General features: G+C 38.9%; 3 protein-coding genes across 10 annotated transcripts in view; 2 read left to right on the top strand and 1 right to left on the bottom strand.

Annotated features, from left to right (window-relative positions):
- cntrl (centriolin) overlaps window positions 1-3,705 on the top strand; it is a 36,519-nt gene extending 32,814 nt beyond the window's left edge. For 5 of the 6 annotated variants that reach the window (XM_079870542.1, XM_079870539.1, XM_079870538.1 and 2 more), the window contains 2 exons: window positions 253-315; window positions 2,305-3,705. In XM_079870542.1, the coding sequence (XP_079726668.1) occupies window positions 253-315; window positions 2,305-2,535 (294 nt within the window). In that variant the 3' untranslated portion in view covers window positions 2,536-3,705. The remainder of the gene's footprint in view (window positions 1-252; window positions 316-2,304) is intronic. The other variant, XM_079870537.1, reaches the window with a different exon arrangement.
- On the bottom strand, window positions 3,249-9,116 carry rab14 (RAB14, member RAS oncogene family). Of its 2 annotated transcripts, none has more exons than XM_079870576.1 (8): window positions 8,963-9,116; window positions 8,198-8,256; window positions 8,019-8,072; window positions 6,074-6,251; window positions 5,894-5,960; window positions 5,639-5,726; window positions 5,231-5,261; window positions 3,249-5,125 (listed from the first exon to the last, which is right to left on the bottom strand). In XM_079870576.1, exons 2-8 carry the CDS (start codon window positions 8,247-8,249, stop codon window positions 4,948-4,950), a joined length of 648 nt encoding a protein of 215 aa, XP_079726702.1. In that variant the 5' UTR covers window positions 8,250-8,256; window positions 8,963-9,116; the 3' UTR covers window positions 3,249-4,947. The 2 variants fall into 2 exon arrangements, with proteins under 2 accessions (XP_079726702.1, XP_079726701.1); XM_079870575.1 differs by lacking the exon at window positions 8,963-9,116 and adding an exon at window positions 8,405-8,576.
- A 618-nt stretch (window positions 9,117-9,734) lies between these two features.
- gsnb (gelsolin b) lies at window positions 9,735-15,452 on the top strand. 2 transcript variants are annotated; one of them, XM_079870559.1, is made up of 16 exons: window positions 9,735-9,917; window positions 10,773-10,969; window positions 11,048-11,202; window positions 11,319-11,480; window positions 11,581-11,730; window positions 12,153-12,242; window positions 12,331-12,463; window positions 12,557-12,861; window positions 12,964-13,097; window positions 13,352-13,442; window positions 13,713-13,883; window positions 14,014-14,188; window positions 14,300-14,421; window positions 14,674-14,751; window positions 14,844-14,904; window positions 14,990-15,452. In XM_079870559.1, the coding sequence occupies exons 2-16, from the start codon at window positions 10,777-10,779 to the stop codon at window positions 15,157-15,159; spliced, it is 2,190 nt and encodes a 729-aa protein (XP_079726685.1). In that variant the 5' UTR covers window positions 9,735-9,917; window positions 10,773-10,776; the 3' UTR covers window positions 15,160-15,452. The 2 variants fall into 2 exon arrangements, with proteins under 2 accessions (XP_079726685.1, XP_079726686.1); XM_079870560.1 differs by lacking the exon at window positions 9,735-9,917 and adding an exon at window positions 10,540-10,661 and having other exon boundaries at window positions 14,990-15,423.
- The last annotated feature ends 26 nt before the right edge of the window (window positions 15,453-15,478 follow it).

The following is a 15,478-nucleotide window of genomic DNA, read 5'->3' as shown; positions in this document are numbered from 1 at the left end:
AAGTAACATTTATTCAGCATTTTATCACTGAAAAGTCTGATTAATCTATCCATTGAACACAGAGGGAGCTCCAAAAGGATAAAGCACCAAGAAGTAGCTCATATGACTTGTGGGCACAATCCATTTTCTTCAGCTCTTAAATCTCTTTCTGCTTCTGAAGTTTCTAACCTGGCACATTTGCAAACTCTGTTTTGTTAATCAGGAGTTGAGATGCAATGAATGTGGCTAATGTTGATCATTTTCTACTAACAGGATGAACAGTGGCGAGGGGAAGCACTGAGGGAAAGACTAAGGCAGCAGGAGGACCACCTGAAGGTACAGTTAAGTTAATCAGGATCTCAATTGTTGTCCCAATTCAGAGGCTGCATCCTTCGAAGGCCGATTGCATCACTACGGCGTGACAAATGCTGTCCCAATTCGAAGGCTCCTTCAAATGCGCCCTTGAAATGTGCCCTTCGTTTCCCGTGAAATTATAAAACAGATGGACCCTTCGTGGCTTTTCATACCACAGAATTATTTGTGCGCCAGTGACGACAGAATTTTTTTAAAGAAATTGCCGAATTACACTCTTAAATGGTTTTGGGTTCTACTTACTCAAATGATCTAGATGTGATTTTTATATAGTTTATTTATACTCTTTATTTTGTACACAAATGGATCATGGTGACCATATTTAGACAGGCTGTGAACCCTGTTTTGTGTTTGGGCAGTTGAATATAACTTTTAAGTCCAGTACAAAAGTTACTGCCCCACGTCAACGGCAGCTGTCACATATTCTAGGCGTCAATAACAATCCTCCGTAGGCTATACTGTCCCATGTAACAACGCTCGGGAAGACCTTTGAAGTCCGAGTCCTTCGAAGGATGCAGCCAATATCTTGATCATTTGATAAGGCAGGGGTGCCTGATGAATAAACGTTGCGTACGCGCAAAAAAGGCATTGAAATGTCCGTACACATTTTCCACACAGGCATAAATATGTGCGTACGCAGTCTTTTACTGGAGTGAGCGAAGTAATGAAGTAAAATAATGATTTAAACTTGGTTTTACAACTGATATACACATTTAGATGAAATATGCCACTCTCATTAATGGAGTTAAGCACTGAAATTTCATGAAATCATCATCCAGAAGTTACAATATTTTTATATTAGTTTAGATAGAAATATTTGTAGTGGATGCGCTGCTTTTGAACACTTTTCCTGTGGCATGATGTGTTTTAATGTTTTAACTACAGCGTGGATTGCTTGGCGCATGGTAATTCCGCTTTGAACTGTGTTCTAAATAACAGATGTTCTGAGAAAAAACGTTTGTGCGGATAATGATCAATGATGCGCACTTACTCCATCTAAGCAGATGGCTTAGCAACATAGACCGTATAATGACAGGCACTGAAGGAGTCACTCGGTGATCGAACGGTTCATTGACCAGATTGAATCAGTCCAGTAACAGTAGGTTGTAAAACCTCTGCTGCACGCAGGTGCTGTTGGTGTCGTGCACAGACAGACAGACAGTAGCCTAATGATAATCATTTTTCGGGGTCTTCCCAATATTATGAAAAACACTATTGTATTTGAAGGGAACGATAAGATATCCACGTTTATTTAAATTTTTTAATGTTTTTGTCAGTGACGCGCTGAGTCAGACAATTATTTACACTGCAAGTCTATTTCCATTAAAAATATATAAACCATCCTAAAATATGTATATCTTATAGGCAAAATTGCATAAATTTGATTTGCTTAAAGCAATTAAAAATAGTCTACTATTTGGCCTGTGATTGAGAATAATTCTTCTCTGAAATGTATTTTATACAATATTGATTTATTTATTGTAAAACAAGGCAAGGATACTGAATGATTTTTAGTAATGGGATGTGACGGCACATGGTCCTTATCTCCTATTTCCCTAATGCCTTCTGTTAAACATGGTATCACGTGGATGGGAGGAGACGGGGTGGAGGTTTTAAAAAGGGAACTTTGCACAGGTTCTGGCATACGTACTTTTAGGATGAAATCTATGGAAGGTTTTATACATGAGGCCCCTGATCTTTAAGGGCCACTATCCTGCAGAATTTAGCTCCAATCCTAATTAAGCACACCTGAACCAGCAAATCAAAGTCTCCAAAATTACTAGAAATGTCTAAGCAAGTGTGTTGGGGCATATTGGAGTTAAACTCTGCAGGACGTTGGCCCGACACCCCTGTGATAAGGTAACACTTTATATTATTAGAATTTGATTTAGATTTTGTCTGAGAAGATTTGAAATCTTAGGGCTGATTTGAATGTCTGTCCATGGTTTCCAGGTTCAACTGCGCAGTCGCATGTTCTCCCAGCAAGAGGCTCTGAGTCAGCGCAGACTGCAGACTGAAGACAGCATTCAGGGTCTGCGCAGACATGTTGACAAACTGGACCAGCTCCTTGGCAACTCTTCCAAAGACTCCTCTTATTTGAGTGACCTGGAAGCCCTGCCAAAACATACCGATGTAAGGGATCAGAAACAATGGTCCACTGGCACTTCTGTATTGACATCATAATTGCATATACTGAATAGTAACCATGCAGCATTTATAAAGAAGAAACTATCTTCTATTATCGGATTATGTAAGCAGGTAATTACAGAGGAGTACAGATGAGGAGCTGTTCGATTAAACCCCACATCTAAGAAAAGGGCAAACATTGAGACAAATCCACAAGACAGTCTCAACTTCCTCCTTTGGTTAGGGCAGAGGCTGGATGTTTAAACCTTTCTCTACAGCACAAAAAAAAAACAAAAAAAAAACAAACTGGTTTCGGTTTCCATACAAACAAGGAAACTGAAACTTAAGGGAAAAAATAAGACGGTGAAAGTTCATTCTCTACCTCTTTGTTGTTGCTTTATGAAATTATTAATGACTGTTACATGCCTTTTGTTCATGTTAAAGTAGGTAATGTCTTGTGAATGTTTTGTGGGTGTTTACAGTTGAAACAGATGCAGGTTTCATCATGTGACGCACAAAAAAAAGGTTGTGCTCTGGAATGAATTAGTTTCATTTGTCAAAAATGATCTTGTATTCGAAACCATGATATGCAGAGTATTTATTACAGCACTTCTCTTTATATAGATTGTCTCAAATCAAATACTTTAATTAAAGCGAGAATTGCACACAATTACTAGCCTCGTTTCTTGTCCAGTTTCTCATGTTCCAAGATGTCTCTCACTATTGCTCATATACAGTTTGATCAATTGTATATGTGGACAAAAACTCAGTCTAAAGTATTGTCTTTATTAACATAATTACAAATAAAAGTCACTTACAGTCAGAAGACATACTTGAGTTCAATAGCAGATTAATTTTTGCAGATGTCATTAAGATGTGAAAAAGCAAGACAGTAAACACAAATTAAAAAGGGATTTTCAGTTTACAAAACATCTAAAATCTACTGTAATACACAAATTTTATAGAAAAATCATATTTGGAGTGCTTGGTTTTGCCTTTTTATCGGTCCACTGCAAATGTGCATCTATGGAAAAAAGAAAACTGCTGGTTGTCGCATCAGCCCATTTTAAGTAGTTTTTTTCCAAGATGCTGTACTAATCAGATCAGGGCTAAATTTTCCCACAATGATATTTCTCATGCTGTGGTGGCCTGTTCGTTACATATTCATAAATTGTAGGGTTTTATGAACTCCCTTTGGATTAGGGGAAAACCATGATGCCTGTTAAAGCAGTCATATCGTGCATCATGCTTAAGCAACCTTCAAGAAACTCAGCTCAGCGCAAAAGATGACCAGTGTTTGGAAATCAATTTAATGGAATGTTTTGAAAAGGCAAAATCTCTATTACAAGTGAATCGCTGGAATTCTTTCGATAAAAGCTACATGAGGATTATGAATAAAAAGGGCAGCACATCAGAGTGAACAGAAGCAAAGCATAAGGCAACTGAAATTATCAATGTAAAAACAATATGAATATCTTGATATGATGACAATTTGCAGGGCCTGAAGATTCGGTACATGTTTCTCCTGCTGGTCTGTTTCTAAAGCTACTGTGATGTTGAAATATTTACAGATGCTCAAAAACAGCCCGAAAGGGGATCTGAAACCTTGTAGACTTAAGATCTTAACACAAAACCAGCTCCAGGCCCTCGGAAAAAAACCAAATCAAAACTGCAAAGTGCGGAAAACATTCTTCAGGACCTAAAATGTGTCCCAGCCTCTTCAATATATTACTATAACAGTTACTATGTTAAAATAACTGTCTGAAACGACCAAAGCCATAGCTGATTTTTTTTTTTTTTTTTACAATGGACCTTCCATTGAGATTCTTCTCAGAACAATACTAATCTTGTATAGTACATGTATATTATTTCCTGAATAGGTACAAACAGGGATAAATATTTGGTGATTGGATGTGAACTGCAAAAACTCTAATTTAAAACAGAATACAATATTTCAGTTTTAGATTTTTAACAAAATGTTACATACAATGTTGATGCATGTTCTCCTGATCACTTCAACACGAATAACGTTTGCCAATATTTCCATTTCATTTACATTACTCTAGTATTCAGACAGCCCCTGTACATGAGATGTTTAGTTTATAGTTACGCACATCACATCTGTAAAGGATAAACCCAGCATTTCTTCAGTTTATCGACAATCATCTTCTCTCTTCAGGATTAGTGTTCAGTGGAGGAGCCGTCCTCCCTTGAGTGCTTAATGGGAGCACTGGGATGTGTGCGTATGAGAAACAAGCAAAACAAGTGAGGGAATACAGAGGAGAAGGGGAGGTGGGAAAGAATAGAGCATGAATTATGTTACACCTCCATCACACAGAGCCATCTGGCCCCAGTCTCCATGAGCAAACATACTGGAAGGGGAAAGACTTTTAGATACAGAGGGAGTCAGAGGTGGGATCTGGGAGGGGAAGGAATAGAGAAACAGAGAGAGTGAAGTCTCCATGGTCATTAACAGCTGCAGCCCTCCTTCTGAGGCTGTGCGTCACTGCTGAGCCGCCCACCCTGGGGGGCGGTAGGCTTGTGCTGGACCCCTGACTCGGCCGCGTTCAGGTCCAGGCTACCGTCTTGAATGTTCTGGTAGATCTTCTTTGCGGCTTCAAGGAAAGCATCCTCCACATTCTCACCTCTGTTGGATGGACATATGCAGAGATGCTAAAGAGAACTGAAATATCGCACTGGGAATTTGACAAATTACGTGCGTACGCTCTGATGGCAGATAAAGGCCACTTACGTTTTTGCGCTTGCCTCAAGGAATAACAAACCTGTTTGAAAAGACTGTAGTGAGTGTGGGATGTTTGGCAATGTATTAGCCTTGAAGTCAATTCAACAGTGGACCACTTTATCATTTGGATCTGAGCTATTCAGTTAACAACAACAACAATAAATGGACTAAAAACCATCCCACCCCCACAACAAAGTACAATGAATTAACATTTAATTTAACATATTAAATTTACCCCAAGTCGTTTTGTTATTCCAGAAGTTTTGTTCTATATTACAGAACTGTATGTTCTTCAATAAAAACAATAGTTTTTGAGGGAAAATAGAAAGAAATATGATTTTGCATTTTAATTTCAAGTTTAAAGATTCTTTAAAGATATCAATAATCATTTATAAATTTAAATTACAACCACCTTACCGTTTTCTTCAGCAAACTGCTTGGCCTCTTCATATGTGACATCACGCTGGGCTTCTAGGTCTGCTTTGTTACCAATTAGAATGATCACCTGAGGAAAGATTTAGATTGTCTTGCACAGGCTCAAGTTTGCTCTTCATGCAAACCACATCTGCAGGTAAAATATGAATGAAGCCCCAACACCATTTTAACAAAATTGAAAAGCATCACGTGTACCAAGTTTGGGCTTAAGTTATAGTTAAAACAGAATGAACTCACAGTATTGGGGTTGGTGAGATTCCTGGCATCAGTCAGCCAGCTGCTGAGGTGGTTGTACGTGCTTCGCCTGCAAAAACAAATACGAATCACATATTTTCCTTCAGGCTTAAATAATAAAAAGAGCAGTTCAAAAGATAGCATTGAACATGTAACCTCAATGCGATCAGAGTATTGGTCTACCTGGTGATGTCATACACCATGAGGGCCCCGGCGGCTCCTCTGTAGTAGCTGCGTGTGACAGCACGGAATCTCTCCTGCCCTGCCGTGTCCCAAATCTGAAGCTTCACCTTCTGCCCGCTCACTTCAATTATCCGTGTGCCAAACTCAACACCAATTGTATGAGGACAGTCAGCCATAACTAAAAAGATACAAAGTAGAAGTTATTCAAGCAATGAAGAACTTTTTTTGAAGCCTCCTTGTTTAAAATGAGGACATAATCAGCATAAAAAGGATAACATATGTGGTCAAAAAAAAAATTTTTTTTGATACACAGATACTAAAATTCTCTTTCAATACTCTTTTTTGCAATATCTATAAATCTCTCTGTTGCACTGCGTGTTTCAGAGCGTGGCAGTGTTCTTACACACGAGTAGCTCATGATCTGGAGTTTTCAGCATCTCAGAGCAACTCGGTTCACAGTAAATGCTGCAAACTCCATCTTTGCATGTGCTCTGATTTAACATGCATTTGGGAATGCAACATGCAGCAGTTATGCTTTAGCACATTAGCGTAATCTCCCATTTTTGTGGACAGATGATTGTAGCATTTCAACTAGATTTGTAATTGGAAGTGTTAGTAAACCTGTTGTCACAAAACTTTAAGGGCTTCCCTACAGTTCTCCGTCAAAATAAAAGATTTGAGTTTTTTTTTTTTTTTTTATTCTTGCAAGTGAAGATATTAAGGCTGTGTTTACATGACAACGTCTCAGACAAATCTGAGATGTTTTTCCTTGCATACAGACGAGAACATTATCAAAACGATCCCCGTACACGCACATCCGTGTAAACGACTAAAAATTCCATATTATGCATGCCAGGCCAGTAGTTGGCGATGTTACTTTATAAAGTAATACATTTGCATATTAGAAATTCCAGTATCACAACAAAAATGTATTTAGTATTAGCCTGTGCCTCAATAAACAGGTGCAGCAAGCGATTTATGAAAAACGCTGTTGAAAAGTGGATCGGAAATAGCACCAAAACACACTTGTAGCCAATCAGCAGTAGGGGGCGTATCCACTCATGATGGGGGAGGAGAGAGAGCTCAGTGCACAAGACAGTCATTAGAGAGAGAGAGAGAGAGATGGCAGAAAAAATACTAAAGAGGAAAAGGCTAAGGGAATATCCCTTTTAAAAGAAGGGTTACGTTCAGACAAGAGGTGGGACCCGTGTTAATATCGGAGAAGCTTTCTAACGCTGGAGAGACCTTAAGGTGCGGGAAGGCCTGAAAAAAGATGCCGAGGTTGCTTTATTTCTTCTCGATACACGAATAACGTTGGTTTTGTTGTGTTTCACAGAACTAAGATATCATGTCTTTTGCTTGAATATTTACTCATGTGTCATTATAAGCCTGGAACATCTAAACCTCCTCCACCGCCTGTTTCAAGCATTGTCAATAAGTGTGTCCAAAAAGTGAGATAACACTCCTAATATTTTGTTTTTTCTTTTGTTTCCCCTATTAGTGATCTCTATAGCCCCTTAATTATGTCACATGTGTAATATATTAGTTACTTTGGACTATCGTGTTAATGTAGGGACCTGTTCATGAAAACTTTTTATTTTTTGGGGTTGGAAGGGATGACTTTGCCATTGAAGGAGTAGAGGAGCTAAATAACAATTAGACATTCGACCTGCATTATCATAGTAACACTAATTGCTTTCACTTATTGATGAAATCATACCCTCGGGCGGCAGTCACAGCAGATTCCGTCATAGTTGTTGCCTGTGTTGCATTGCGTGTACATGAATGTGGGGGCGGAGGCATCAAGATAGGGGTGTGATCCTTTTTTTTTTTTTTTTTTTTTTTTTGGGTGATTTCAAAAATCAACAGCATTTACCAGAAATCGCTTAGTGCATCTTTAAGGATTCCTTGTTTTAGTGTAATTCATACCACCTTTGGCACTTACATTTCTTTTCTGTGAACTGGTGGAGTAAACATGACTTTCCAACCCCCATGTCACCTATACACAACAAATAATCACACACATATAAGAGCCAAACCAAACGTCCACTAAATAATTAAATATTATGGAACAGATAGATAGATAAAAAACAGTGTATTGTAGAAAACAAACTGATCACTTACCAATAATGATATATTTGAAAATATAGGAATAGTTATATGGTGCAGTCGTCATTTTTGCACTGGAAAGCAGAAAGAAAAATTATACAAAGCTTAAAATGACACTAACTCATAAACAGTCGAAATAAATCAAATATTCAGCATTCACAACAACAAAATGAAACCACACTGGCAGCAATCAAACAGCGCTCAGCTGACCAAATGTCCTACTATTGTCTAAAAGGCACATTTCCCCTTTCCTCCATAAGATCACCAAACCTCGGTAGTGAGAGATCGGGACAAAGCAAATTCAGGATAATGATGATGTATAGGTGACAAGCAAGCACGATAGTTATGGTAATTGAAATGTATACAGGCAAAGAGTAACGTGACACTGAGCTAAAGCAGCATAAACACTGCTGCAGCACTACAATCAGCCAGCGCCATGACTGACTAATCAGCTAATCACATACTCCTGTCAAAGGTTTCACAGCTATAAGCTAGACCACACCTAATATAAATAACTCCAAAGTAATGTTTTAACCCGTATGTCAGCGACCCTTGCGTTTCCGTGTCGTATTTTAGACGATAAATGTGTTAATGTTGAGCATTAAAGGGCTAGTTAGCGTTAGCTGACCTCGCGCTGAACCAAACCCAGAGATGCTAAAGCTAACAGCTACTCCCAAAAATGAGGCACGTAAAGCGTTAAAAACAGTGTCAGTCGTTAGTATCGAGCAATTCTGAAAAGCAATATGGTGAAAATTATCTTGTGATGTGTGTATCCTTTACCTAAAATATAAATTCAAGTGGTTTTTGGAGGTTTGGGTTGGTTATCGGCGAGTGTGAGCCGTCCGGTCGCTTTCTTCCTCTAAAAGTGCTGCTGCGATGAAAACAGTGAGAGCAGCGACTTCTACTGGAGCAACAATAGCACATACACTCACCTCTACTGAAGATAAAACTGGCACACACACACCTCTACTGGACCAACAGTGCTTCCACAAAAACGGATGAGGAAAATAATCGTCAGTTCAGAGAAAATTTTTTTACACAATATGAGATCAAATGGTATTTAATCAACAGCTTTTTCTAAAATTACACTGTCCAACAGAGAAACTAGCATAAAGGGAAGACGCTTGGCTTTTTGTCAGAAAGCCAAAAAGTGTATTTTTCCAGAATTGTCAGGTCGAGGCAAGTCGCCACGCGTGTTTTAAATGTTATAAATATAATATAAATATTTTGTAACTTTTAATTGTAGTATGTGTTGGCCTGGGTAATGGTTTGACTATTTTTGTATATTATCTTGTGCATTTTAGCTATGTTTCATGAAATGTAATTTGCCCTGTGCATGAATGCCAGACTGAGACCTTAAACCTTCATGGTCATATGGGCAATGGCACCTTTGTTACACTGCTTTATTACGACTGGTGCGAATGCGATGAAATGCATTAACAACTAAATCATTGCAAACATGTAATGTGCATTTAAACCTAAAATATATTATAACTGTGTTATTTCATATTAAACTGCAAACTCTACACTACATTTTTTTTTTTCCTGAAAGAAACACATTTTTGAAGACGGGGGAGCTGTTTCTAATAAGAGGAGGGGTTTCATATGCAAATGAAACACACCTGAAGATGTTACTCCCATTACTTGCGGAAGCTCACTGCTCAAACATACAGCTGTCGCCTCGGTCCCAAACTCTTCTGCTGACAATACCTTAAAAGGAAGATTTACCCAACAGGTAGGCATAATATATTTATTTATAAGTTAAGAAGCAAATGTATTCTTATCGATGATGTTTTTGTTAATTGAGAAGCATTAAATCCTGATAGTTTCCTGATACAGTCACCTTTCAGTGCATCTGATGTTGCTATTAATTATTTACCTTTGTCAAGCATCTCTGTAAGCAGCCTTAATTGATTCAGGGTAGGTATCCTGGGTGTATATGCACAAAAAAGTATATAATGCCTTCATGTTTATATATATTATCACTTGCTTTATTTATTTATTTTGTTGTCCATTTATTAATGCATTATTCTAATTTACAATCTGATCTGCTGTAGCCCAGTGGTATTAAAAAATACATCAGTTTCTCTATAAACATTATATAATGCTTTGCAATCATGATACCACTGCATTAACCAATAAAATGCATTTTATGTAAATTAGGTCAGCAGGGTAACTTTTACCTTATTAACTTTAACCTTGTACTATTGTCTACTCCTGAATGACATACAATGGCAAGTCTTAGAGGACTGGTAAGTATAAAATTGTACGTGTGAGAGAGACTCCGCCCTTTCTGATTCTTATTTTTTTCCAGTGGGGGTGGAAATATCTGCCTGAGGCATTACCAGGAGAGCAGTTCAACTGTCAAAGCATTAGAACTATTTTGAGGTGTAGAAAAAGTGTTCGTAGACATATAGACAGGAACTGCCTTTGTTCTTTCTGATGGAAGCTGATGATAATGTATTTCATGGGAAACAAAGTACATCACCCTTCCTCTATTTAATTTATTAACATTAGACCATGTGGAACACAAGTATGCAAAATATGGCTATTGTATATAATTATTATAATAGTTGTTTTTTTCCAACAGCACCATGGTGTACCACCCTGAATTTGAGAAAGCAGGAAAGCAGACAGGCCTGCAGGTATGGAGGATTGAAAACATGGATTTGGTGCCTGTCCCTCAGAGTCTTCATGGTGGCTTCTACACAGGTGATACCTACCTCATCCTTAATACCATAAAACAAAAGTCTGGGAGTCTACAATATGACGTTCACTTCTGGATAGGTAATACTGCAGTTAACGTAAATCTAAGTTGTCCACTGTGACCACTTGTTTATGAACATTGTTAAATGGTATCTCCAGGTGATGCATGCACAACGGATGAGAGTGGGGCTGCTGCTATCTTCACCATCCAAATGGATGATTTCCTTGGAGGAAAACCCATCCAGTACAGAGAGGTCCAGGGATATGAGTCAAAAACCTTTGTAGGCTACTTCAAATCAGGCCTTAAGTACATGGTAGGTAGATTTAATCAATTTAAAATGCTTTGATGCACAAAATATATTTGGAAACTTAGTTCATAACAAAACCACAGATGTCATTTTACTTATCAAACAATTTTTTATTTCTTTAGCAAGGTGGAGTTGCCTCTGGATTCAAACACATAGCTTCTGGTGCAGTGAATGTGAAGCGAGTTCTCCATGTGAGTGGCAGACGTGTAATCCGGGCCATTGAAGTACCTGTGAGTTGGGACAGCTTCAACCAGGGTGATTGTTTCATCCTAGACTTTGGACAGGTGAAATATGATATGAATTAATGTTCTGCTTCTTTTCTCTTTTGCATTTTATCATAATGTATTCCATGTATTCATGCTATTTCTCTTATACTTGCATCAGGAGATATACCAGTGGTGTGGGTCCAAGTGTAACCAATTTGAAAGACTGAAGGCCACCAATGTTTCCAAAGATATTCGTGATAATGAACGTTGTGGGAGAGCAAAACTTTTTGTATGTGAAGAAGGATCAGAGAGTGAGAAGATACTAGCGGTAAGTATAATACAAGGAGTATGTTTCCTTCACTCATTTTTGATATAGGTTAGTGCCTTAAGGCTGGAATACACTACACAACTTATAAAATCTGAACAGCTCTTAAAACACTAGACATGCATCAGAACTGACCATCATACACTGATTGACTGAGGATCACACTACTAGACATTCAAGTCGTTCCGAGTACAAAAAACTCAAATAGAAACGTGCCTCAATTGTTCAAGTCACAGGACTAAGGAAAACCATATGCATTCTAAAATCGACTAAAAAAATGTAACTAAGTTAAACTAAACTGGCTGACTTCCTCAACTGGCTCTTCCAGTCTACAAATTGGGGGAAATGTCATGTAGTGTATTGCAGCCTTTAGTAAGTATTCAGGCTTTTGTTCTGAACAAGAGTGTTGTACTATATTTGATCAGATTCTTGGACCAAAGCCTGATCTTCCTGATGCGCAGTCTGAAGACACGAAGACTGACGCGTCCAACAGGAAGTCGGCCAAATTGTACAAGGTACAGTAAGCTATACTTTAGCTTTTCCCTGAGAAATTATCTTGAAAAATCCACAAAATGGGTAATTCTTGTGGTCATTATTGCTCAGGTGTCAAATGCCGGTGGGACTATGTCTGTCACTTTGGTGGCTGAAGAGAACCCTTTTTCACAAAGTGAACTGCAGTCCACTGACTGCTTTATCTTGGACCATGGTTCCAATGGCAAGATATTTGTTTGGAAAGGTCGGCTTAGCAGATCATTCAAATTTATTCAAAATTTACATCTTGGGACATGCCTAAATGTAAATCTTAACCTTTATTTCTTTGATAAAACAGGTAAAGAGGCTAATAAAGAAGAACGGAGTGCAGGTATGAAAGCTGCTGAGGACTTCATAAGTAAGATGGGCTATCCTAAACACACTGAGGTCCAGATCATCCCTGAGAATGGAGAGACTCCTCTTTTCAAACAGTTCTTTAAGTTCTGGAGTGATACAGAGCAGACAAAGGGTATGGGACAAGCCTATGTGCCCAACAGAATTGCCAAGATCAAGAAAGTGCCCTTTGATGCATCATCTTTGCACAAATCAGAGGCAATGGCTGCTCAGCATGGAATGGTAGATGACGGGAAGGGGGAGATAAAGGTAAACGTCTTCTGTAGTTGTGTAACAGATTGCAATTATCAAGTGATTTTTTTAAGTAGACATATGAATGGACAATTTGTCTTGTTTCATTGCTTTGGAAAGATCTGGCGCATTGAGGGATCAGACAAGGTTCCAGTTGACTCATCCATTCATGGGCAGTTCTTTGGAGGAGATAGTTACATCATCCTGTACACCTACAGGCATGGGGGACGTCAGGGGCAGATTATATATATATGGTAAGAGTTACAGACCTACTTCTGGATTCCATTCAGTCCTTTATGAATCCTGAACCTGGAAAATAAACACTGAATGCCTAAGGGGTTGGTCTTAAGCCAAGGGCTTTGTCTGCTCATGTTACACAAGAGCACTCGGGTAACAGAACACAATGGTCTTTGAGTATTATCTCTTAGCCCCACCAGGCTGGGCCTCTGTTCGTCAATGGGATGAGTCATCACTGCAGAGGTTCATTACATTTTGTTTATGTCCACAGGCAGGGGGAAGAGTCCAGTCAAGATGAAAAAGGAACTTCTGCCATTCTAGCTGCCCAGCTAGATGCAGAGCTTGGTGGAAGTGCTGTGCAGGTGACACTTGCTTGGTGCATTTAATGATTACAATATTCACCTTCTACCTGTAGTCTAATAAACCATAGTTGTCCAAACATGCTCTTTGAGGGCTAATGTCCTGCAGTGTTTAGCTCCAGCCTACCCCAACACACTTGCCTGAAGGTTTCTAGCAATCCTGACCTTGATTTGCAAGTTGGCGTGCTTAATTAGGATTGGAGCGTAATTGTTTGACACACAGACCATCAAAACAAATCAGTAACACCAGCTTGAATGTGCATGTTTATTAAGGTGCGAGTAATTCAAGGCAAAGAACCCCTTCACCTCATGAGTATCTTTGGTGGGCAACCAATGGTGGTGCACAAGGGTGGGACTTCACGAGAGGGTGGCCAATCACAAGCTCCTGTAGTCCGCCTTTTCCAAGTGCGTGCCAACACTGCTGGGCACACAAGAGCTGTTGAGGTGAGTCATGAGTGAAAGTGTGTTTTAGCTGTACCATTGTATGATTTGTTTTTGTCTATTGTTCTTCATTTGAAAATGTATGCAAAATTGGTTCTCCTTGGACAAAAGTTGTTCACTTTGCCTGAAACAGGTTGACGCTGTGGCCTCCAGCCTCAACTCCAACGATGCCTTTGTTTTGGTGACTCCTTCGGGCTCTACGCTGTGGCTGGGTCAGGGTATAAGTGATGCAGAAAAGAATGGAGCCAAAAAGCTTGGCAGCATTTTAGGAGTGGACCTTTCAGAGATATCAGAAGGAGCAGAGGGAGGTGGGTGTACAGTCATTGGTAGAGGAGTGTTTTAATGTATTTATATTTGACACTGCATTAAAAATATAGAAGAATCCTTCTAGAACAAATATTGTTCAAATTTCTACATAGATGACTTCTGGAGCACTCTTGGAGGAAAAGCAGAGTATCGCACCTCTGAAAGGCTCAAGAACAAAATGGACACCCATCCTCCTAAGCTGTTTGCATGCTCTAACAAGATAGGACTATTTCTTGTGAGTTTCCATGTTGCCAAGAATGTAAACACGATTGTAGTATTTAAGACGGAGTTCCAGAAAAGTCAATGCTCCTCACTGTTCTATTGATCTAAAGAGATGTGGTTTAATTTAATTATAGTCCACTGAAATCCATCCATACATTATCCAAACTGCTTTATCCTCTGCAGGGTCACAGGGATGCTGGAGCCTTGATCACTGAAATGCCTGCTTTCATAGTGCACAATTTTTGTTTGTTCTGTACCAATCTAGATTGAAGAGGTGCCAGGAGAAATGACCCAGGAGGACTTGGCTCCAGATGATATCATGATCCTGGACACCTGGGATCAGGTAAACCTGTATATATGTGACACTTGCAATAAAATACACTCTAAAGAAAATGAAATCTAATGCCTTCCATGCTTGAAATCATTGTCTTCTAGGTCTTTGTTTGGATTGGAAATGAAGCTAATGAAGAAGAAAAAAGTGAAACTTTGACTTCAGGTGAGAAAATCCCTATGTTCTGTAACATTGTAGCTGCTTTCATTAGCTAATGATTTACCTTCATCCTTGTCTTTTCCTACTTTAGCGGTCAAATATATTGAATCGGATCCTGCCAATAGGGACAAGAGAACTCCCATTGTTACAGTGAAGCAGGGCTTTGAACCTCCGACATTCACAGGCTGGTTCCTGGGTTGGAACCATGATTTCTGGAGTTCTGACCCACTGCAACGGGCCATGACTGGTTTGAAAATGTAATCTAATGGCTTGTCGGGACAATGAGACAGGGTTGTTTGTGTTCTTTTGATCTAATGTAAAATGCAAATGCTTCAAGCTGCCTATAAACACTTCATACTACCTAACATTTCTCAACTGAGATAGACCGAACATTGTTTACCTTACTCATCCCTGTTTTACCTCCTTATGGAAAAGATAAAAAATGTCCCTGTCCAGAAGATATTTAAAGGCATTATACAAATTCTGTTTATTCAATGCTTGATCAAAAATAAATGTATGAACAGAAGAATAAAAAAGGAACTATCAAACATCTTAAACATGTACTTTTTCTTTACAGTGG

The sequence above is a fragment of the Squalius cephalus genome (genome assembly GCF_949319135.1).
Source record: "Squalius cephalus genome assembly, chromosome: 5".
Taxonomy (NCBI): domain Eukaryota; kingdom Metazoa; phylum Chordata; class Actinopteri; order Cypriniformes; family Leuciscidae; genus Squalius; species Squalius cephalus.
The sequence above is the reverse complement of the archived record's forward strand: the minus strand, read 5'-3'. Positions and strand labels throughout refer to the sequence as shown.